At 47.7% G+C, this 24,636-nt stretch overlaps 1 protein-coding gene across 1 annotated transcript; it reads left to right on the top strand.

Moving 5' to 3' along the window:
• The first annotated feature begins 1,113 nt into the window (after positions 1-1,113).
• CDC42EP3 (CDC42 effector protein 3) lies at positions 1,114-22,877 on the top strand. The gene is made up of 2 exons (XM_054727986.1): positions 1,114-1,399; positions 20,836-22,877. The coding sequence occupies exon 2, from the start codon at positions 21,071-21,073 to the stop codon at positions 21,839-21,841; it is 771 nt and encodes a 256-aa protein (XP_054583961.1). The 5' UTR covers positions 1,114-1,399; positions 20,836-21,070; the 3' UTR covers positions 21,842-22,877.
• The last annotated feature ends 1,759 nt before the right edge of the window (positions 22,878-24,636 follow it).

The following is a 24,636-nucleotide window of genomic DNA, read 5'->3' as shown; positions in this document are numbered from 1 at the left end:
GCCAGGATTTCCAGCCAACCGCGGCGTCCCCGGCCCGGAGCGCCCTCCTCTCCCAGGTTCCCGTCCCCAGCCCAGGCCCGCGGGGAGGCTGGGACCTCGCCGCCGGAAAACACCGCCCTTTCCTGTCGCCTACTCGGTCCCCCAGGCCGACGACTCGAGGAGGAAGAGACCAAGGCGGATTAAGAAAATTAATTAACCAGGTCCCGGCTCGGCCTCCGGGCGGAGGGGAGGGGCGGGGCGGGGCGGCCGCGGCGGTCGCCGGAGTGACCGGCGGGCGCAGGTGTCGCGAAGGGCGAGATTTCACGCTTCCAGCCGGCAGCTGCGCCACTTGCGCCCGGTCGTGCGTCGCGAGCAACCGCCACCCGCTCGCCCCAGCTTTAGGCCAAGTCCCTTAGGACCCGCGGGAGGAAAAAAAAAAAAACACCTCCTTGCGGACTGGAAAAACCTGCAGTGTTGGCTGCTCGCGTGCCCGCTTCCTCAGCCTGCAGCTTCGGCGTCTCCAGGGTGCGCAATCCACTCTCCGGGTTTTGGCGACAGCTCCAAGGGGAGCGAGCTGGAAACTGACAGCACGCGACCCTCCACGGAGCCCGGAATCCCAGGGGTGCGGGGACCCGCGGCCGGGGTAGGGAGGTGCGGTCAGGGGGGCGCCTCTTCCGTGCTAGTCACCCGCCCGCCGTGCCCGAGCGTCGCTGGGCTAGGTCGGCTCGTGGGGACGAGGAGAGGTGGGCGCAGGAGGGTTAGTGCAGGTGTCTGCGTTGCAGGCGGCGTCCCTTTGTCCTTGGGTACCTAGGCGCTGGCACCCCGGGGTCCCTTTTCGAACCGGGCGTCCCGCGACCTCTCTTTGTGCGGAGGGAGCTGAACGCACCTACTCCGAGGGAAGCCACCTCCCTAGAGGTAGCGATGGGGAGGTAAAAGTGGGTGCCCATTGTCCTCCGTGGGCTCGCAGGCCCTGCCGCCGGTGACCCCCTCGCCCGTCCACCCGCCCCAAGGCGCTGAGCAGGTACCTACCTCGGGGTGGGTCAGTCCGGCCGCCCGCGCCCTCCGCCCCGCCCCGCCCCCCGAGCGGCCGCCCCGCCCCTCCCCGCCCCGCCTCGCCCTTCGCAGGCTCAGTCCCGGAGTCCGGCCGCCGCGCGCTCAGTCTCTCTCGCACCTTCACTGTCTGGTGTGGCAGCGGCGGGCGGGCGGCCGTTGAGTGGCGGGTCCGAGCAGCAGGCGATCCTGGAGACCGGCGGCCTCGGGCGCCTTCTCGCAGTCGGGGAGCGGATAACGCAGTGAGGAGGCCCCGCGCCAGCCCACCCGCTGGATCTGCGCGCAGCCGGCTGGGACTGCGTGCGCCTTCGGAGGCGTCCGTGCGGGGCGTCTGGTCTCGGACAGCGGCTGCGATCCCCGGGGGCTGCTGGTGAGTCGCTTGCTGCGTCCTCTCTGTCCGTGAGTCTGTCCGACCGGCGGCCGCGGCCGCTTCCGGCGTGCACGGGGTGGTACTAGGCTTGGAAGCCCCTAGGGGACGAGGATACCAGGGCATTACCTTCCAGCTGGCGTCCAAAGGACAAAAGGGGACCTAAAAGTACGCCGAGAGAGGGGCGCCAGTGCCCGGACGCAGGCATCCGCCGTCTGTGCCCACCACTTTTCAGGGTGGGGCTGCGCGTTCCCCGCACCCTCCGAGCTACTGACAGCCGCTCTGGGCGCGTATTGCGTTTTTCCATCGGAGAACAAGCCGCACGAGGCTACCGCTCGCCTCCCATCGAGGACTGGCACCAGGGCCGCACATGGGTGCGCCTTGCAGATCTGCGGTGGCAGTACCCTCCGGGAGCCCTTTCCTCACTTTTACGGTGGCGGGCGGGGCGGGGGGGGGGCGGAGAGCGGGGGGGCGGGCATTGTGAGCAGAGCTCCAACCTGTAGGTCTGGCAGTTGGTTTGGGGTGTTTTTTTTTTTTTTGGTCCGTGGTTTTTGAACAGCTGAAGCTTCTTCAAGATGTTTTTCTTCTTGAAACGAAGTGTCTTGACGCAGACAAGTATCAGATATGTGAGGACGAATGGATCTGGTCAGTCCGTTTTTTTGTTATGAATTATTATACTCCATCCCTCTCCCCTCGACTTTGGAAGGCATGTGTTTCATCTTATAAATAGAGAGTAGCATATTTTTTGGCAGGACCTCCTTTAATACTGCACAGTCTAGGAGAGGTCAGTTTAAAAATAAATATGCACTTGAATGTTACACTACTGAGAGCCGGGCTGTGGCTGGGACAAGCTGCGTGGACAGCAGCATCAAAGCCGGCAGCGCAGCTGTGTTGAAAGGAGTAAAAGCCCCAGAGTGCAACCCAGGCTGACAGTCAAGTAATTACATTTTGTTTAAAAAAAAAAAAAGTGAGTGAGTGAATTAAAATGAGGGTGGGAGTAGGAATGTCAGGACGGTATTGCAATAGGAATTGTTCCAGTCCTGGTTTATTTGGGAAAGTGGCTCCTGGTGTGTGCTGAGGGTGTGAGGCATTCTTGGAGGGCGGTGCCGGGTGGGGGAGGGAACTGATTAATATGTTAAGGAGACTAAGATTTGCTCCAACCCCCAACTCTTAGGCCTCACAATATCAAAGAGTTTCTTGGCGGTGTTGCCTTTAAAAGAGGACAGAAATTAGGTGAGCAGCAGATTGTCCGGATTTGAATAGCAAAGCCAGGTTGGGGCACTTCCCTTAACATCACGCTGATGATGCCCCCTAGACCAGTGGTCGGCAAACTCATTAGTCAACAGAGCCAAATATCAAAAGTACAACGATTGACATTTCTTTTGAGAGCCAAATTTTTTAAACTTAAACTTCTTCTAATGCCACTTCAAAATAGACTCGCCCAGGCCGTGGTATTTTGTGGAAGAGCCACATTCAAGGAGCCAAAGAGCCGCCTGTGGCTCGAGAGCCGCGGTTTGCAGACCACTGCCCAAGGGTATCCCTACAGTAATTTAAAAGACTCCTATAATGTTCTTTCATCTGACCACTAGAAGACACAACTTCTTTTCTGGACAGTTCCAGAGGTCTTCTCTTTGAGCCCTTACTGTCATTAAGAGTAAGCTACCCAAGTATTGTGTGACAAATCCTTTTCAGAATAGATTTATTTTTATTTATGTTTTATTCTAGAGAGGAAAGGGAGAGATAGAAACATCAATGATCCCTGGCATGTGCCCTGACCGGGAATCGAACTGTGACCGCCTGGTTCATAGGTTCACTGCTCAACCACTGAGCCATGCCGGCCGGGCCAGAATAGATTTTTAAACACTCAGGTAGAAGTTGGGGCAGTTGTGCAATGTTTGGCATTGTCACATGTGAAATCAGTGGTAAAGACTATCTAGTCAAGGAAGGGTTGAAAGTTTCTCACTAAGTCTCCCAAAGAACGTAGGTTTCCCAATAGGCCCCATTCATTGAATGCAACACCCAGTACCAGCCTCTGGGCTCACCCATCAGAACTTCAGAAGCATTTCAGGACCCATGACAATTTCAGCTTTCCAGTGGGTATCACCTGCAAGAGGTTTATATATGAATGCCATGATTAGAACGTGGTGCTGTGGCTGTGGCAGCAGCTACAGATGAGAAATAAGTAGCTCCCCCTTCCCTCAAAATCTGAGCAGTGCAGTTCTGTTTTGTATCCCAATGGAACACGTAAAGACAGCTAGAATAGTGAGTATTGCACCTTTTTTTTTTTTGCATTTTAGTGTAAATTTAAATGCAAGATGAGTAAATACAAAGCTGTAAATAACATTTATTGCAGAAGTGCTCACATGAGCTAGTGTGTTCTATCTGCTCTACAGCTTTTTCTTTAATGTGGTGTTTTCTATCCAGCATGTTCACAAAAGCTTCCCTTTTCACTTCTAAAATCTGTGGTATTCAACAGTATTGGGAATAAAAAGGTTTTAACCCATGTCACCCAAAGATTTTTACCAGGCCAAAAACAATTTTTGAGCTCCTTGGCTAGGAGCCATAACATTTATCCAGTAGGTGGAATACAATTCATGACCTGGAAAACCTCCAGCAGATGTCCAGACTGTTCTGACTATTTTAATTACTAAAATTCTTGCTTCCAGTCTGATTTCACTTAGGCCTGGCCTCATTTCTTTCCAACCAGAATCCTGTGGACCTGTCTCTTCGTTGGTTGAATCAAACTTAAATCTATTTTTAAATGCACTATGTTTGCCAGAGAACAAGTAGGGTCATTTGAAAATTTATTTCTGACAGTCCTACGTAGGAAGGACATTTTACAGATGTGGAAACTGAGGGCAGACCTGTTCTATAACTTGCCCCAAAATACACAGCAAGGAACATACCTAAACACAAATACAGGGTGGGGCAAAAGTAGGTTTACAGTTATGGGTATGTGAAATAGTTTCTTCTTGTTATTATTCATTAATTACTTCATTATCTCCCATATGAACAACTGTAAACCTACTTTTGCCCCAACTTGTATGCAGTTTCACAACCCAATAGGTACATATATGAGTGGCTAATCCTGCATGAAAGTCAGCACCTCCTTGGGGTAAGGAGAAGGAAAAACATCCTGAGGTTAAGAAACCTCCTGGGCTCAGGTCCTAGCGCAGGTGCTTACTACTTGTGTGACTTTGGGCAAGTCACTTAGCCTGTCTACCTCAGTTTGGCGATTATAAAATGGAGATAATAGTATTACTCTGAGGATTGAGTGAGTTCAAATATAATGCACTCAGAATGGTACCTGGCCCAGAGTAGGCACGAGAAACGGTTGATGCTTTCATTGATGCTTTTGTTGTTTTCCTAGGTACTTAATACTGGTTCTATCATTAATATTCATCACTACTCTTTGAGATAGATGGTATTGTTCTTATTTTCCAGATGACAGCACAGGCTCAGGAAGGTCGTGTCACTTGGCCAAGGTCACCCAGCTACCTAAGTAGCGGATTCAGGTCTGTTTGAGCTTGTGCAAAATGCCAAAGCTCACGGAGGGGCAGGGAAGCTGTTACATCTGACTCATGTTAGGGATTTTAGCCTCTGGCAGAGAGCTATTTCGTAGTACTGTGTATCTTGCAATACGAGGTCCAAAGGAAGATAACCGTAATTGCCAACCTTTAGGGTGTACCATTAGAATATTTTATTACTGAAGCTGGTTCAGTCCCATTGGGTGTGGCAGCAGCCTTCTGCAGAGGATCCAGCATCAAACTGCTAGAGTTAACACCATTTAATTTGTATCAGGAGGGTTACCAGGTAAACACGTAGGACTCTGGAACACATAATAAAGCCCTGCCACAGCCAAGAACAGTGGGTTTCAGGGGCCAGGGCTGAAGTGGAGCTTATTACAGACTGTATCCTTGCTTCTAAGTTCTAGAAAGTCGGGGGTGGCAGGGCTCAGTCAGCAGTCGGGATGGCTGCCTTCCTGAGCCTAGTGACCACATCCACAGTGCATGGCCCTTCCGTCCCTGGCATTCGGTGACATGTTATATATGCTTCATAATGATGTTGCCTCAAAAGCGCTAAAGCAAGAGGCAGGAGCCCCAAGTAAGCGGGGCAGGAAGGCTCTGTCCTTGGCAGAAGTCAGGCCTCATTACAGTTCTGCACATGCCCCAGTCCCTGCCAGATAAGCTTCTGGTGTGAGAGATAGAGGGAGGCCTTTGAAACTAGAGGGATGCCCCGGATAACCCGCAGGGGACCTGCCCGGCCTCCACTGCCTTTGATACTGTGGGTTTGCGATTAGCTGTGGGAAGCTGCTCAGGAGACTGTGTTCAGACTGAAGTTGGGGTTCTGGAAAGGATGGCTTGAAATAACCCAGGCGCCTCAAAACTAAGGGCGATAGCCTTAGTGCTGTCCACCCTCCATTCAGACACCTCCCTTCTGCCTTCGCAGGAATAAAATAAGTGGCCAAATAATTCAGCAGGAATAGTATGTTTCTTTACTTAAAACAAACAAAAAACAAACAAAAAAAGCCTTCCTGACCTTGATATACTTCTTCATTGCCAAGTTGTACCAGTCTCATGATGATGGACAGTACCACTGGTGCAAAAGCAGTTTTGAAAATGAGCCATACAGTTTTATAATACAAAGCATGATTTCTGAGTAAGTCAAGCAAACTGATGAATTTGACAGCTGATAAGTTTCAAATTAATATATGCTTGATCCTTATTGCTTTCCTAAGTCATGAATTAACAGCAGAATCCTGAAATTGCACATTTAAAAACACCCATATATTCAGTGATTTGGTTTTACTTGCATATTTGAAAGAGTCATCATTGGCCTTCTAGCCTTTGATAGTTTGTTAGACAACACACCTGCAGTTAGCTAACACAGCACCGCCCAGCGTGTGCCCTGAAACATCAGAAACCGATTCTTTGGGAAGCCAGTCTGATTAAGGCCCCTTTGTGCAGGGCTTTGCCGAGCATTTAGCATGTCACTGTGTACGGTGACTCACAGGGAGATAGTGTCCAAGTCCTTGTGCCCACAGAGCAGCTGGCAGGACGAGTCTGACAAGAAACCCTCGGGGAACCCCCGAGCCAGAGGCAGTAGTCACACACTGCAGTCTGCCCTACAGAGCAGAAGGCACCAAGACATTTTAGAGAACCACCAGGTGTGCAGGAATAGAGCCACAAGAACGCACTAGAAGATGCTGGCAAACACCCCGTCACTTGCTATTTGATACAATCAATGCAGAATTAAATGGAGATGGTCACAGAGGGACCGGCCTTAGCTCTGACCCAAGTTGTAACTGACCTCTCAGGGTCACTGTCTCATTCCTAAGATGAGGCATTTGACCCTAGATGATTTCAGATAATCTTTTGCTTTAGAATCCGGTGAGCCAGGATTAGTGGCACCTATTAGCATAGCAATTTTATTAATAATAAGGTAAAACCCTGGGTTGAAAATACGGACCAGCGCAGAGCAGCCTGAGCCAGCATGGAAGGCAAGGAACTTCAAAGTCAGGCCTCTATTTAGTCAGCTTACACATTGGGGAATCCGTCATGTTCTGGTGACAACTTGAAGGTCCTATTTGTAGACACACCAGGCCAATGATAGATCACTGTGTGTTTAGCTGAAAAAGACCTGTTCTGTTCAAATCCATTATAATCACTTAGGCTACACACATTTTTTTAAACAAGCAAAGGCATTTTTGGTGAAATGTGGGTTTGCTATTTTGGAACATATTTGCTTTCTTTTCCTTTTTATTTATTTATTTTTTATAACTTTTTCTGCCAAGGGTCAGTTCAGACATATAACAGTGATTTTTAACACAGCAGGAGATGAGGCTCTGAGGCCTTAACCTGCCAACTATGTCACCAGGCAAATCCCTCCTTGGTGAAGAAGTGGGGGGAGAAGGGGGATTGAGGATGCAGAGAAAGGGATGGATTTTCTCCTGGCTCTAAATTGCTTTAATTCCATTACTGATTCCTTGTATCCAAGGCATTTCTATAGTGTCTTATACCGTCTCCTATTATAACTGCATTTAAATTATGGTTTATTGACACTTGTAGCTGCCTAGTTAAACTATTGGCTCCTTGAGAGTAGGGACTAAACCTAGTTAACTTGGGCATTCATCTGTTTTCCAGTAGGACCTAATGAAAAAGCGGACACTCTAATCCTAGCCATATTATCTGATTCTGCCTGTGGCAACATTTTAGTGTTGTCAAGCCAGAAATTGTTATCACTTACCTAGCTTATTTAAGTCCTGTCATAGCAAAATCATTCCTTCCCGGGCTACAGAACATTCAAGTTCAAAGGGAGGCCCCTCCAGTGGTTTGACATTCCTTATGATCATCCAAGGTTTTTCTGAAAACCAGGCCACCACCAGAAACTTCCTCAAAGTCTATGCTGGACAGTTGCAACTTCCACAAGCAGCTTTCTCTTGCCCAGGTCTGACTGTGGCGGCTTGGCACCACGTGTCCACTCGGAGCACAGTCTGGGCAGCCCAGTTGCTGAGGAGAGTAAGGGTCATTGTGTTTCCTAGTGCTTGCCTAGAATCCTCAGCCATGACTGTATGAGCCAGGTATTGGTGTGCATTTTGATCATTTGTCCACACTGGATGTGAGCTCTGTAAGTGCATCATAGCTGTAGCCTCAATTCCTAGAATACTGTCTGGCCCTTAGCAGGCCCTCAGTAGATGTTGAAGGTGAGTGACTCGCCAGGGGCCAGATGAAGGCACATGGAAGGCTTTTCTCCAAAGCCTGCTTCCTATTAAGTGAATCAGCTTAAGCCACATGTCCCATGGTGGGCATGTCTTAGTACCAAACTGGAAACTTTTCTTGCTCCCAGATGACGAGTGAAACGTTTTCCACAATGATGTTGATTTTTGGCCTTATTTAAGTTTAGTGTAAGTTTATGGTGGATTTTGTTCTGCTTCCTCTTGAAGAAGCCCTTAAGTTATAGGCTTACCTGAGGGCCAGGTAGGTGGAGTTCCGTGGCCTGATATCTCGGGCGGCGGGGAGTGGGGTGGGGGGGGTGGGGGGCATGTGGAATTAAATAGTGACTTCATTCCAATTCCCGTTTTTCTCAGAATGGGAAATCATGCTTGGAACCAGAACATCTTGGGGGATACTCACACTATATTTATAACGATCATTCACATGTTCAGATCCCAAGGTCTGAAAGAAATAAGGTTGGAAGAAATACCCACTGTGAACTTTCAGCCTGTCTTGTTCCTTATGCAGCTTTAGTTTTTTAGAGTAATTAACAATAATTGCCCCTTCTCTTGATTGTAAGCTCAGTGCCCAACAGGACTTTATGTGTGGTGTCTACTCCTAAGATGACACCGTTACTCACTCTGCAGATGAGGAAACTGAGGCTCCCAGAGAGTCACTGGCATTGCCCTGTGCCCTTAATTTAATACCAGGAACGATGAGCAAGATGATGAAAAAAAGCTGGCAAAGGTATTTTGAGTCTAAGGATAGTCTTAATTTAAAAGTATTATATTTTTTTCTTAAAATTCCCTAGAAGCTGATGTTTCTGCAAACATGTACAGTCATAGAACCCTAACATTTCCTTCTTGGCCCAGTTCCTTTTCAAATTATTATTTTTTTTAGCCAAGGAAAAGAAAGAAAAATTTAATTCCAATATACTAAAATAATAGCAGATTTCTTTGGTTAAAGAGGAGGGAGGGGACAGATAGGGAGGTTGGCATTGCTTCTCTAGGCCTTCCTGTTCTTCACCAGAGTCCCAGAGGTGCCTATGCTGACCCCTTGGGATTCCAGGGAACGCAGTGTGCGTAACCACTGTCCTAAAGCACTTTGTAATATTCAGTTAAAATAAATCTTAAGCACAAGTCTATGATTTTATCACCTCTCTGTGTGTATGTGTAGGTTACATACCAGGGGATACTACCTTAAATTAGGAACATGGAATAGAGGATATGTATTGCCCTAACTCCTGTCCTAGTGCAGGGGTGCTTGCCTGCTTTTCTCCCTCATTCCCTTGCCTATGGAATCCCCATAGCAATCTCAGATTCAGTGGGGGAAAGCTTCCTGCAATGGGCCTCTCCCCATTAACTGAGTTGCTTTAGAATTGTTTTTCATATCTAGCCCTATCTGGCCTCCCCATGAACCTTAACCATATGCCCTTAAAATTTTCTTTATCTGGCCAATAATGGTTGATTGTAATTTTCCCAACTCAAAGGAATCCCATTTGTTCTCAAGGCTGGAAGAATTGCACCTGGAGATAAAGGATGCATGTATGTGTATAGACGTTAGCCATGAGTTCTGTTGACAGAAGGAATTATCCTCTGATCAAGCTCTGGAGGGTAGGAATCCCTTCTAATTGTGGAGATTGTTCACAGGGCAGACACACACCATTTTATCCCCATCTACAAGCATTGTACTGTTACCCCTTCTTCATATTGTATTTCAGTAGATGTTCTGGTTTTTCATTTGGGATAAAGATAATGCTTTGTGTTTGCATCAGTGCTTTATTGGTATGAAGATTTTCACTCTCAGCTTTTACAGTCACCTGTGAGATAGGCAGGTTTGGGGTAATTATCTCCATTTGCACAGGAGGTAACTGGAACCCCTATGTGTCTGGAGTTCTACAAGGATCCTACCAGGCTGGTCAAAGTTTTGGCCCAGGCCTCTCCTCCCTAAGGCCTACAACAGCAGTGAGAGTTCTATGGACAGTTTTGTTTGCCCATGCAGTCAATCATTTGATAGGTGTTTTTCTTTAAGTACCTGATCTATGCTAGTCAGACGTTGATTCAAAACAACTCTTTTCCATAGAATGTTCATTAGAGTTTCTTGAGTTTCCCTTGTACATCTTGTGCCAAATAATGCAAGTTCTCCCCTTAACTCATTTCCTTTTGAAAGGAAAGGTCAAGAGAGCAAGCTTATTGTTTCTCCAGGGCCTCATTCTTTAAGAGTGACTTTCATATCACTAGTGAGTCTGCGTTCAGGGGAATGTGTTGTGAATTTTTTCTTAAGGCTTGCCTGTCTCGCTGAGACTCTGTTTACATATTGCAGTCATGGATAGAAGTTATTTTCCTTTCAAATCAAATATTATTTGCCTTAATATGAAAGACCTGTAAGAGCCTGTAGAATTACTGTGGCTTGCATTGATAGACTGTTAAATTCTTAACCCTGCATGGATAGAGAAAGGTTAGAATGTCTTATAGATGGAAAAATTAGAGAAAGCCTTTGTCACAAGAAAAGAGGCTACAACTCCTTGTTAAATGACTGTATTGAGTTCATTTTTTCTTGCAGGAGTCATAGAAAGATTCCCTCTTGCATTCCCAGGAGGGCAGGCAGGGTTGAAGAGGAAGGAAGTTAAGGCAATCACATTCAAACTTTCTCACTTGTTCATTCATTCAACAAACATTTATTCAGTACCAACTGTGAATTAAATATCGTGTCTCTCCCCTGAGGAAGGCAGTCTACTCTGGGAGACAAGAAGTGATTGCAGTATAGTGTGATAGTTGGTAGGTTCGAGGTGTAAACAAGTTTGAGAGGCATTGGGGGAACTGGAAGGAGACAGAGCCACAGGGGTGGACGGGACCCAGATTGCTAAAGTGGACCTCATCAGCTATCTCATTTCCCAGCCTAAGGGTGGGCCTGCCATTGAAAAGTGACAAGATTACTAGAGCAATCTAGATGGCCCACTCTGATACAGAGTGGACGATAAAGTGGAAGGAAATGGGGCCCACCCACTGTGTAATTTTCAGACCTTTGTTATAAGGGATGGACAAAAGGGAAAACTAAACAGGCTTACTCAATAACATTTGAGGGTCTCTTGTGTTCCCAGTCCGAGAGGAGGCTCTGGAAGTGATTTTTATCAACAGGTCTTACGTATAGCTCCTTTGCCCACTTATTCTCACTGTGCACCACCTACCTGGGGATATCAGACATACAATCACACAAAAAAGGAGAACAGGGAAATAACAGAATGTAGTCCAGTGGAAGCTCTACAGGAGCCCTAAGAAAACCTGCAAGCAGGCAGTATGGAGCCTGGGTTGCATGAGGTGAGCTAGAGAATTCCTTCCGGAAGGAAGTGACTGAAGCAGTCTTGGAGGATGTTATGAACAGTGGTCAATGGTAAAAAGGTGGAAGTCTAGTCCATGTAAGGAACACAGGGTTCTGAGTTTCAGAAAGGTAGGAGGGAAGTGAAGTGTCAATAGTGAGGAAAGGGAGCTATTGTTCCCTGTGGAAGCCCTGTGCTGCACACAGCCCGGTGCCCGAGCTTCCTCTGGGAAAAGAATTAACAGCACTAGCCCTCTTTTCTAAGAGCAGGATGTTTGTTCTTCTCCTTAAGACTCAGGGGGCTTTTGTTGCTTCAAATTTTTAATCTTTTGGCTTTTCTTTTCGTAACGTCAAATTCCTTTTGAGATTCTTTTTGACAAGAGTACAAATATTGAAAAGATTTCGTGAGTTAGAGTTGGAGGAGCTGGTGTTTGGGACCATTTTACTCATTCTTGGTTTCTGACAAGGCCAATTTACCACCTCTGCCTCTCATTACTGTTGAGATTATAGTGCGTTATTTCCTCTTGGTGCTGTCAGACTTCTAGACACATAGTCTGGAATGGGCCACTCTATTCTCAGCCAGCTCCAGGGCAGTCCTCACGTTAACCAGGCAGTGACAGTTAAGAGCACAGACTGGAGGCCAGTCAGTCATGGCTGAAATCCTAGCTCCTAGTTTGGGCCGACTGACCTAAGACTTAATCTAAAACTGGTTCCTAAGGAGTGTGTTCTAATACTTGCTGCCTGGCCCACAGCAACTACTCAGAGGTTAGCCGTTACTCTTCACAATGTAAATTCCTCAGAGAACTAGGCATTTCAAATTTGCTACTTTCTGTGGACTTGGACTGGGAGTTGCCCCCGGGGGGGGCAAACCAGCTCCTCTCTCATGATGGAAGGACTACCAGGGGTTATGGATTCAAGCACTCCTTGAAGTTCACTGTGTGCCATGTGTTGTGGGAGGCCAAAAAAAAAATGGATAAGACCCAGTTCATGCTCACAGAAGAGCTCTCAGCCTGGTCTGAGGGGATATTCTTCCAATCATTGGACAAATATTTATGTACAAATGACACAGGAGAGCCTGCCATGGAGGTGGGCTGAGAGTGGATTGGCCACTGTGTTTCCGAATATACTCAGTGCTGGTTTGATGCGGAGAAGCCATGTTTCAGCCGATAGAATGAACATGGATGCTGGCCAAGGGCCCTAGCAGGATGGGAGAATAGCATGGAAGTCCCAGGTATGTCCCTTCACCCCACTAGGAAATCAGAATGTTCAAGGAGCCTAAATGTGAGGATACGCTATAAAGGCAAAGGACAGGGAACTTGGCTTTCCATGGTGGTATGGGCCAAGTGACCACAGCCTGAATTTCTGGACACCTGTCAAACCTGTTATTTTTGGATCATTTGATACTACTGCCACTGGACAGGAGTTTTCAGAGAATAATTGCTGACTAAATATTAAGGGGTATTTTGTGAGCAACTTAGCAACATCACAAGATACTTTCTTTTGAGCAGAGTTTAGAAGGAATATCCTGGCTGAATATTGCTCAAAACTTCAGGCTCTCTTCCTGTATTGATAGAGTCCTTGGTGCTTCACAAATCAAGTGGGACCCATTGATTGTGGAAGCTGGGAGCAGTTTACAGTCGTGGCCTTATTTGATTCATATCCACCGAACTCGAGTGCCTGCCTTGGTCCTTTGGACTGAGTCCCGTGTAAAACGAGTCATGATGAGTGAGCCAGGCAACTGCCAGGGATCAATGTCCATATCGAGTCCTTCCCCAATCACTCATTTTAATGGGGAGAAAGGGTCCGATGGCCTCTCTTCAAAAGTACAGACTTGGTATTTTGTGAGGTGGATGTTCTGTCTTCCAATTCTGCGTCTAAGAAGTCTTTCAAGTAGTACAGTCAGATCCTATAAATGTAAAGAGTGTACACAAACTAGCAGTGAGTCTCTCATATGGTATTTTGTGGGTTTCTATATAATCAGGGTTGTAAAAGAAAAGTAAATACAAGCTGTAGCTGAATCATAAGTGAGAAGTCCATTTATAAATAATTGAAGGTGAGACATGTCATAGACTTCCTGAGTAGGTCTATAAAATATAGCCTGGCCCGTCCGTCTGCAAGTTCATTTGCATGACGTCTGGGCAGCTGGGACCTGGGCTAATGCAGTTTCACAGTTTCAGGGCATATAGCTCTGTCTTCAGTTTAGATGATATGAGGAGAGGATGAGAATCTAAAAATAGAAAAGGCATCTCCTTATCTTCTCATGGGGGGAGTGACAGACTGAAACTATGAAAAGCATCTTCAGGATGCTGTTCACTGGGTCTTCTCCCCGTTACATAGATTTTCACTGAAGTTCAATGTTGGATTTCTAATACTCTGATTTTTTCCTCCCTTGGATTTTAAAATTCTTTGTGTGACTAAGAGAAGAGGGTTGCAAAAGGGTCGGCATGAGTGTCCTGGTTGAAGTAGTATTTTACTGTTTCTGATACCGAAGGGCGGCGGGTCATCCTTATATTAGTAAAAACACAGCTATCTTCAAGTGGAAAGTCCTCCTGGGAAAGTCTGTGAGTGTTTTTATAGGCGACTGTGACATAGGAAATAAGCAGTGACAGTGTTCCCTTACAGGAGACTCGGGATGAACAGGTATATAAATGCCGCCCTCGGGCACCATTGGGTGGGCCCAGAGTCTGGGCTGCTGCCCCCTGTGAGACCCTCATCCTTACTCAGGTCCCCTCCCCACGGCAAAGGGGAGGAGCCAAGATCTGTTTCCCTGTGGCTTCTCCTTAGTAACCCTGAGGCCTCTTCCATGACAGGGAAATGAATCCTTCAGATCCCTGAAGCGTCATGGCCCCTACATATTTGGGTTTTCTTGAGCTGCTACACTCCTTCAGCTGCTTCTCATGTGTCACAACCTAGTTTATGTCTTCTGCTGGACCCCTCAGAGCATGTAGGAACGCATTCCAGGTAGCCTTTGTCCCTTCTAAAGTGGGGAGCCCGGGGTCAAAGGCAGTTTTCCGGGACGTATCACGGAGGAATTGTCTTCTTCTTGGCAGCAGAGAGAAAGAAATAAGTCACAGATGCTTGGGGTAGGGAGGTGGTGGAGGGTTCCTGCCACCTCCTTATCCTTCCCTGGGACTGTTGGAGGAATCATTTAGTATTTTTGCTGGGGGCCCAGATGATGCTGTGTCCGGGTGCCAGGAAGAAGGGCACATTGTACAACGCTGAGACAGGGAAACGGGAGCAGGAGCTAGGATGTCCTTGAAGGATGTGACAACTAAGCAAGAAGAGGGACGTCCGGTGTAGGCTCACTTCCCGCAAGGAGAAGGCAAAGGGCCGCAGCTCCCTCAGGATGGTCCTGCCCCCTCCCTCCACCTGCCCCTGTTCTTATACATGTGTGTTTTAAATTAACATTGCAACCTATTTTGTAGGAGGCAAGGAATTTTTCATCCTCTCTTTCCACTAAGAATTGATCTAAAAACAAATAGCAGACAAACCAAACATTCCTTTCTTAAAATAAATGGAATTTTAAAGAAAACTCCAACCTCTTTGTTCCTTTTCAGAGCCCTGTGAATTGCCAAAAACAGTCAACTCTAAGTAATTGAGGAACTGCTTTTTTGGTGGGTCACTTTGTCACATCCCCTTGTTTTTTCCCTCCTCCTGGCCACTGCCTTGTTTTGGTCTTTTCAGCGACACTCTGTTTACCAAAAGGATGACAAGGAAATGAAGCAAGGGGCCACTTCCGTCTTTCCTTCATTGAATTAGTATTGCTGTGGTGATTCCTCTGATGAACCCTGTCACTTAGGCTTAAATGTATCACCAGTAAGAAACTAGAATTGGCTAGCCCACTGCAGGAATGACCACTGGGCACTTGTCTTTCTTATCAAACCTGTGGCTTTCACTTCCTCTCCAGGCCTTCTGTGCCCTGGATTTCTCACAAATTCCTGTAAGTGGGAGTCTGTGCATTTGCAGCTGGACTTCCAGGCCTGCACATCTGCCAGACATCCTCTCTGGCCTTGATAGGAGGTGACAAGCACCTGACTGGGGAGTTGAACCCTTTTGTTGGCGGATCTGTTCTCTCCAGTGCCCAGGAACTCGGGCCTTTGTTTTCAAAGGCCTGCAGGTGAATATTATTTTTGAGTGTCACGTAAGACGGGGAAAGAGGAGCAACAGTGATCCAAGAACTCAGGAAAAGGGATTATCGATTGATTGTGGAGAGTTCAGATTTCAAGGTCATGGGGAGGGTTTTTGAGAAAGGGCTACACATTGGAAGGTTTCTTGATTTCTCTCTCTCCTTCCCTCCTCCCTTCCTTCCTCTTTTTTTTTTTTCTTTTAATTTGAGGAAGGTAGTGGGAGTAGAGGACTAATGGTATGAAAGGAAAGGTGGAGAACAGGAGAGGTCCGAGTGGGCAGGCTGCACCCTAGGATGGTTCTGGGCCTGGGAGTTAGTGATGGGGTAGAGTCCTGACTGAAACACCAAGGCTAGACATTCTTTTCGTTTGGCCTGGGAGACGCCCACAAGGGCTCGCTCAGCAGAGCTGTTAGTTCTGCTCTAACAGTTCACTGCTGGCCTGTAAGCCCTGCGAACTTAGCTCTTCCTTGCCTCTTCTCCCCCCACCACCCCATAACAAGAACATCCTGCTTCCTTGGGGGCAAAGAGCAAAGATTTGGAGTGTCCCCCTGACTTGGGCAATCCCACTCTGCTACATCCCTCACTCTCCTACCACATTGGTCGCCTGCCAGTTTTTGAAATTGGCAAGGAAGGACAGGATTTTGTATTGTGGCACTAGGACCATCCCACCATAAAATGTTGCCTATCTGTGTCACTGGTCACCTCCCAAACAAAAGCTGTGTACCGTAGGCCCAGCGCCTCCGGCTGCCTGTGCTTTCCTCCACAGGGACACCCTGCAGTGGCCATCCCTCCGGTGTCCTCAGTGTCCTTGTGTCAGTAACTCATAGGGTCAGTGGATTTTTCAGGTCGTGTGTATAAAATCGGCTCTGCAAGAAAATGCAATCTGAGCCCTAAGCAACCCAGGGCTACTGCTTGGCCAGTGTGGATCAGTGGTTGGACATCAACTCATGAACCAAGAGGTCACTGGTCAATTCCCAGTCAGGGCACATGCCCGGGTTGTGGGCTTGATCCCCAGTAAGGGGTGTTCAGGAGGCAGCCGATAGGTGTTTCTCTCTCATCCATGTTTCTGTCTCTCTAGCCCTCTTCCTTCCCCTCTCTCTAAGAAAATCAATAAAACCATTAATAAAATACCTACTTTACAACTCACTCAAAAATTCGATATTGCCTGGCTGGAGTGGCCCAGTTGGTTGAGCCTCGCCCTGTGCACTGAAAGGTTGCCGGTTTGATTCCCGGTCAGGGCACATACCTGGGTTTCGGATTTGATCCCAGGAGGCAGCCAGTCGATGTTTCTCCCTTTCATCCCTTTCCATCTACTTCGTGTCCCTGTGGGCAGTCACATTACTTGTGTGTGCTTCCAGACATACAAGCCAATACAAATGTATCAACACACTTTGCACCTATCTCTTTTTCCTTTAAGATAAGTATCTTTGAAGCCCTTTCCATATCAGCATATAAAGAGCTGCTTCATCGTGTTTTAGACCCGTGTTATGTTCTTTTGTATGGATTCACTTTAATTTCTATATCTGTGACAGTTAGGTTCTTTCCAACTCTAGGCTGTAACAAATGGTGCTGGATTGGTAACCTTATACACATACATACATGTAAGTTGGATAAATCTCCAGAAATGTCTGTAAGTGGAATTCCAGGGTCAAAGGCATGAGATTTGCAGTTCTGATAGATATTGCTAAGCTGACTTCCAATGAGGGTAGACCTGTTTCAGCTTATGCTGTCAGTGTCTGCAAGGCCTGTTCCCTGCCCTTCCCAGCCCCAATGCCTCACACACTTGTCTCTTAAACAGGCTTTGCGATGCCTCCCCTTCGTAATTTGGGAGCTGACTGAATTCCTAGGGAGTGTGCTTACTAAGTGTCAAGACCTCAAATTCTAGAGCCTGGCCACTTGGCTTAGTGCCTGGTTGCCGTGCACTGAGTATGTGCCTCAGTGCATCAGCTGTAAAATGGGGATATTAGCAGTAGCAGCCTCCTGGGTTCCTGTGAGTGAGCTAGTACTAGTACGTGGCAGAGGTTGGAGCAGTGCCCGGTACATAAACACTCGCTGCTGTATTCAGGGTTGGTGATTTCCAGGAGACACACACATACCCTCTCCAGGACCAGCCGCCTAGTTACCTGTGAGGAAACTGCCCATTGGGTTTCTGCATTAGCGATGGCAGGGGAGGTCCTGAAAGAGAAATCAGCCTGGGAAGGAAGCAGGGCGTGGATGTCCCCTGGCCGATAGCGAGGGAGCCCAGAACTCTGAGTGGAGAGGCAAGCATGGTTGGCCCTGGCCCTGAGCTGGAGGAGAAAGATAACAGATAAGATAGACCGGGTAGTGTCTGAGCTCTCAGATATCTTCCTCATATCGCATTGAAAACATCAACTCCTCCCTCTAAACTTATAAAACTGACATTTTGCCCCAATTCCTTAAAAAGAAAAACAAAAACATCCAATTTATTTGGGAGCTCTTAGCACTGGCACAGAGCAGACGTTCAATACAAATTACTGAAGTCTAGAAGCCTATGTTCCTGTTATGCAGTAAATACAGGGTAAATAGTTTCAGAAGAAAGAAAAATGCCTTTTAAGGTATCTTCTTTCCTCTCCCACTCTCCAGCATCTCACTGCAGGCAGCTTATCGAGCCTACTCACCAGCCCTTTTCTTACTTTTTCCTCTATATTTTGTCACTTCCCTGCCATCTTTGGGTCCATGCCAATGACCTAAAACCCAGCTTCTCCCAGGCTGTGCCAGCCTCTGCCGCAGGGCCTGCAGGGCCCGTGCCCAGGCAGGGACCGTGGAGCGGGCATTCCTGGAGCCTTCCGAGGGCAGCAAGCGCTTTCTCTCCCCGTCCTCACCGCTCCTCCTCAACGTCCCCAGCTGTTCAAGGAAGGGGTGAATGTGAGTGAGTGCGCGAGAGACAGAGAACTGCACTCTGGCTGCTGCTGCTTTCTGGCCTCTTACTAGTATTTTCCTAAATAATGTGACACGGCCTGTCTCAGTGTCTGGCTTTGCAAAGCCCTGGCACCACCAGCTGAGCACAGCAGCCCTGGCATGCCCTTGAGGGGTGGAGGACACACTGTATCTTTCCATGGAAGCTGTCCTCCCAGCCGTGTGTGGGCAGTCACCACTCCAGTGGGCAGCGATCCCTCAGGGCTGTTCCCACCTTCTGCAGGAGGCGCCCCAGCTGCTCCTGCAGGCAGCCCTGGCACTGGGCCCAGTGGGCAGGAGGGCAGCGCCAGGCCCCTGGGGGGCAAGGCCCTAGGCTGTGGTGCACTTACAGGGGAAGGAACTTCTGAGGTCAAAGCAGGAAGACCCAGTGTTTAAACTTGTAACTGCTGCAAGACCCAGTGGAGAGCTAAGACAGAGAATGTCTTCCTATGATTGGGTTCCCCGTATTCTTGCTTGAGCATCTCTTTGAATGACAGCCTCCAGGCATTACTAACCTGAAGTGAGAAAGCAGACCCCCAGGGCCACAAAATAGCACCTCAGGGAGGCTGAGCCAGTGCCTTGGTTGGGACTAAAGAGAAGTCAAGAGCCAGTGGCTGCGGGGTTCTACTAGGCAGCTTCCAGGTGAGCCCAGTGTGGGTGCCAAGCCGGTCATGCTGCCTCGGCTCCCCCCCACGCCCTCAGCCGGGTGGCGCTGGGTCTCTCCTGCCCATCATTCTCTGCCTGCTCAGGCCTGGCTGCAAGTGGCTTCCCAATGGAGCCAGTTGTCACCTTGCCAGTGGGGGCTGGAGCACAGTTCTCACCACCTGCCACAGGCAAGTGAATTTAAAACTCTTGCTGAAAAGAAAAATATGGGGCAGATGTAAGCCAGCCTCCAGCTGCTACAAAGCAGGTGTGGCTCTGTTCAAGCCACCACCTAGCCCACTAGCCCGCTCTTCCCAATATGTATTTGTTTACTTGCTCTGTGGCCAGGGAGAGGTGGCTGTGGAGCTGTTGCAGGAATTCCCGCAGCGGGAAGGGCTTGGAGCTTTTCCTTGGGAGCTGATGGGACCGAAGAGACTGAAGAGTTGGAGGGTGTTTTTCAAGGGTGACAATCTGTAAAATGAGAGCCCCCAAGCCTTCTTGTAGCTCATCACCTCTAATCCCCTCATGTAGCCTTCGGCAGGGAGGCTGTGTTCCTTTTAATTGCCACCAATCCTTAGTGGCTTACAAGGATACCCATGTAATGACTGTTTCTGCTGGTCAGGAATGCAGGCAGGGCTGAGGCTGAGGCTGAGGCTGTGAACCAGGTGTCAGAGATGTAGACTCATCCGAGGCTCAAGGCTCGACTGGGGAAAGATCCACTTTCTGGTTCCCTCAGGTTGTTGGCAAAATTCACCTCCAGAGGCCCTCTCTCAGCAAGGTTCAAACCACTAATGGGGGTCCCCACCTCCAGTCTGCAGAGGGTGGACTCTTTTATAATGTAACCTAATCCAGGTGTGACATCCATCACCTTTGCCAGATCCTGTTGGTGAGAAGCAAGTCACGGCTTCCGCCCACATAGCCCTTAACACCAGGAGGGAGGCAGATCACAAGATTACCTTGGAATTCTGCCTGCCTCAGGGAGAGGATACACGCTTATCAGTAAATGTTTCCAAAGTATTTCCAAGTGAAGGCCCAACCTATTCTGTAGGATCACACGCTTTTCTTTGAAACGAAGCAGGTTTGTTCTTTTCTCCCAGCTCAGACAGCCTCCAAGTCCCGACACCCCGGCCAGCCACGTTCTTTCTCCACTTTATTCCGGCTCCTGCTCTTCCATTTCTCGGCTGTCTGTTATTGAGAAAAGGTGCTTTTTTTTGTTTTGCTTTTTTTAATTGTTGTCTTTTTTACTTTGAATCTTAAGAGTTTTCTCACCTGGAAGAATTCATGTCATTAAGATGTGGTTGGACACTAGCATATATAGTCACCGTCACTTAGTAAATGATATTTCCAGCCCCTTTCTTGTAGGACTACTTATTTTACCCATTAATTGTATTAACCCATAAAACTCAGCAATTGTATGTAAGGAGCTGCACTCACTCTGGCCATGAAAGGACTAAAATCTGAGGCATGTCCAAAGAATTCTGCCCATGGCCATGTTTCCTAAGTGCTGATGTCACAGGTTTGGGGTTTAATATCTCTCTTTCTCTTCTTTTTTTTTTTCCCCCTGAAGACTTAAGGTTAGTGGACGCTTGTTAAGTTTTAGGTTTTTATCCTATTTCATGGAAGGAAACAACAAAACTCCTGCCCTTATTCCCAGGCTCTGGTGAAAAGGCAGGCGGGGGGAGCCTGGAGGGCCAACTTCCTGTAACCTGCGCTGCTTTCTCTTCCAGGTTTCCATGCTGTGGAAGGCTGGGAGGTTGTGAGCGGCTCTCCAGAGAGCCCCACTTGGCTGTAACTCCAGGAAGGTCTCTTCGACCTCCGTCCCCTCTCACGGCCCCGTCTGCAGCCACTGCAGGAAAATGGTGTGACAGTGTCCTACCGAAAAGGATTGTCGGGCACACAGAACCCCTGTGAAGAAAGTGGCCCTTTTCCCCTTTCGCAGAAGAGACATTCTCAAATTCCAAAATGCCAGCCAAGACCCCCATTTACCTGAAGGCTGCCAATAACAAGAAAGGAAAGAAATTTAAACTGAGGGACATTCTGTCTCCTGATATGATCAGCCCTCCCCTCGGAGACTTTCGCCACACCATTCACATCGGCAAGGAGGGCCAGCACGACGTCTTCGGCGATATCTCCTTTCTCCAAGGGAACTACGAGCTTCTGCCTGGGAACCAGGAGAAAGCCCCCCTGGGCCCGTTCCCTGGGCACAGCGAGTTCTTCCGGGCCAACAGCACCTCCGACTCCATGTTCACAGACACGCCCTCCCCTGTGCTCAAAAACGCCATCTCCCTCCCCACCATCGGAGGGTCCCAAGCACTCATGTTGCCCTTGTTGTCCCCGGTGACATTTCATGCCAAACAGGAGTCCTTCGGGCCGGCCAAGCTGCCCAGGCTTCACTGTGAGCCGGTGGTGGAGGAAAAGGCCCCGGAGAAAAGCCGGCTGTTGGAGAACGGGATGGTCCACCAGGGCGATGTCTCGTGGGGCTCCAGCGGGTCCGCGTCCGTCTCGCAGTCCAGCCAGGGCAGGGACAGCCACTCCTCCAGCCTCTCCGAACAGTACCCCGACTGGCCGGCCGAGGACATGTTTGACCACCCGGCCCCGAGCCCGCTTGTCAAGGAAAAGACTAAGTCAGAGGAGTCCCTCTCGGATCTCACGGGCTCCCTCCTCTCCCTGCAGCTGGATCTCGGGCCCTCGTTTTTGGATGAGGTGCTGAATGTCATGGATAAAAATAAGTAGCAGGACACCTCCAGCGATTCCTTTGGGATGAAAGGTATCCAGAAACAACAACAATCAAACCACAACAACAAGCCACAGTCGAGGAGAAGAGCTTCACTGGCTATATTTGCAGTTATGTGATGGGTTTTCTAAAATAATGTTCCTACAGAGTATTTTTTTACTTGTTATGCCCTGTTTGCAAAAACAGTTATAAAAAAAAAAAAAAAAAGAAGGAAAGAAAAAAAAAAGACCTGCCCTGGCCAAAAGAGGAAGTGAGTCAGTGAGAACCCGTTTCGGCAGGCATGGCTGATGTTCAGCTCACAGGTTTCGTTTGTAGACACATAGGAATCTGGCTCGGCCAGGATGGCACCAGCCACCAAGGGCTGCAGTCACAGGGGGGACTTTACAGCACTCGGCATTTTCTGAGCGAGAAGTCGTCAACATTTTATTTAACACCTAAGCCTTTTGTTTCTAGACTCTTTTCTATATTCTGTTGTTTGGGCTCACCGTAGCAGATTCTTCAGTGTTAAAACTGTTCTGTTTTCACATTTGAACAACTTTATGGGTTTGTGGGGTTTTCTTGTAGCTCTTATATATACACCTATATATTATGTCAATATTGCAGAATTTTGACTGTCAGCTACATGTTGGTAGGACAAGCAAAGTATTACTGTAACTAAGTTATTTTTAAAGTTAAAATATATTTTTATGTGCCTTTGGCTTTTTTATTGCAGAGTCTGCATTTTATAGATACTACATCGAATGTTGTCATTTGACTTGTTTCCATTGTGGTTCCCTTGTAAGCTGCATATGTGTATGTCTGGAAAAGTGTATTCATACCTTAGCTTTATTTTCTCTTTTCTTCCCCTGTTAAACTCTTCGTAGCAGCCAACCATGGATGGTCAAGTGTAAAGGCACAGGTGCCTCATGGCGCTTCTGCAGAGACTGTGGGCTACACCACGTAATGTTCTTTGGAAATATGGGTATTTTAGTACAGTACATACCTGCATTACATAGGTACTTCATACAACACAATAAAGAGTCAATGTTAAAATGACCTTGCATGCTTATAGTAATAAACAAACAAAAGAGTAATAATATTTTCTTATTATATAGTCCAGAGCTAGAAAAACTGCTTTGCTAAATGTACATGAGTCTTTAAAATAAGATAAGAAGTGACTTCCATTCAGTCTGTAATTTTAATTATTTCCCAAAGGTTTCTGATCCCCCAAACGGGGCCCCTACTGATGCCAATCTCTGAAAACTCATTTCGTTGGTTCTTCTCCCTCACTTTAACACACTCTACAGCAAACCTTACCACCCCAAGCCCATCTCTACAGGACAGGTGTTTCCATGAGGCAGGTGCCATGTAGACAAGATTAAGGAGGCTAAAAAGAGAGCACTTGCGCCCCAAGCAGCCAGAGATGCCCTGAGGGTGTCACTTAAGGAAGTAAGAACGGGAAATGCACACACTAATTCCGGGCCCTTTGTTAACCACCCTTTCCCCTTCAAAGACCAACCCTTGCACACAATAACTTGCATTTCTAGCCCTGAAATCACTTCCTCTCCCAAACCCTTCAGTGATTCTCAGGATTTGGAGTTGTTGCAATTCTACGTATCATCTGATCATCTGAAGGAACCTTTGAACTGCAGGCCAACCACAGCAGGATGACTAAGGAGAAGAGGAAACCTGTTTGTTTAGCACATTGAGTGCCTGCCTTAATTTCCCAGGTGTATTTCTGTCCCATAATTTTCAGAGTTCTTTTTCCGTCGACCACACCCCGCTCACAGTTCACCGTTCCAAATAGACTTCCCAGCCATTTCTCCATTTTGTGAATGAGGAAGAGTCTGATGTAGCTCATAATTTTTAGCCAGACTCTCAACTGTCCCCATCTTATGATTGATTATAGTCATTCTCTTGTTTTACTTCTCAAACGCAGCATTACCTCAAGGAAAAGATTGAACTATTAGGTAAAATGATGAGGGATGTCTGCATTTCCTCTGCTCCCTCTGTGACATATGGAGAACAGTTCTGCCAGCATTGGGTTTGCTGATAGAATTCAAGCAATAATGCATCCTTGCAGGCACTTGGCTATTAAAAAGGGCTCCTCTGAGCCCTTTCACATACAGTCTCTACTGTTAGGTTAGGTACAGTTGAGATGGCAACATACATGCCCCTAGTAGAGAGGAAACAAAGCCACATCCGGTTTGTGAACAATTTCGTTGAGTCAGTTCTGTGGCAGCCTTTCAAATACCTGGTTCCTCTTGGGGGGGGGGGCGGGGGGAGTGGGGAGCAGGTGCAAAGCTGGTGGCTTTCTCCTGCAAAAGGGCACTCTTGATGGCACCTGCTGAGAGCTGAATTTGTGCTCTCAGCCTGCGATCAGTCTACTTTTAACCTAATTATCAAGATGCACTTTATTTGCAAACTCAAAATGGCAAGCCACCTGTGACCCAGTGACCAGGAAAGAGACCATGCAATTTGTGTAAGTTGAGACCCTTCATGTTACAGCTAAAATCATCTGCTTAAAAAGATAAACACATCAGAGTACTTCGTTCTTCACAAATACAATGTCATTAATGATCACATTTCAGTGTGTCAAAATGTCACTGTCAACACAAAAGACCACCTGGTTGAACTGAAAAGAGAACCCAGGGCTCTAGAATCACAGTCTATTCCTTTTTTATGTTATTGAAATGTACCATTTTTTTCTCAAGTCTCCCCATGAAACACTTGAAGTCATGGACTGGAGGAAGTCCATGAGTATGTGAATTCATTTGATAAATATTTTAAATCAGACAAAATAAAATTACCTATT

The sequence above is a fragment of the Eptesicus fuscus genome, chromosome 16 (genome assembly GCF_027574615.1).
Source record: "Eptesicus fuscus isolate TK198812 chromosome 16, DD_ASM_mEF_20220401, whole genome shotgun sequence".
NCBI lineage: Eukaryota > Metazoa > Chordata > Mammalia > Chiroptera > Vespertilionidae > Eptesicus > Eptesicus fuscus.
This window is presented reverse-complemented; position numbering and strand designations above follow the sequence as displayed.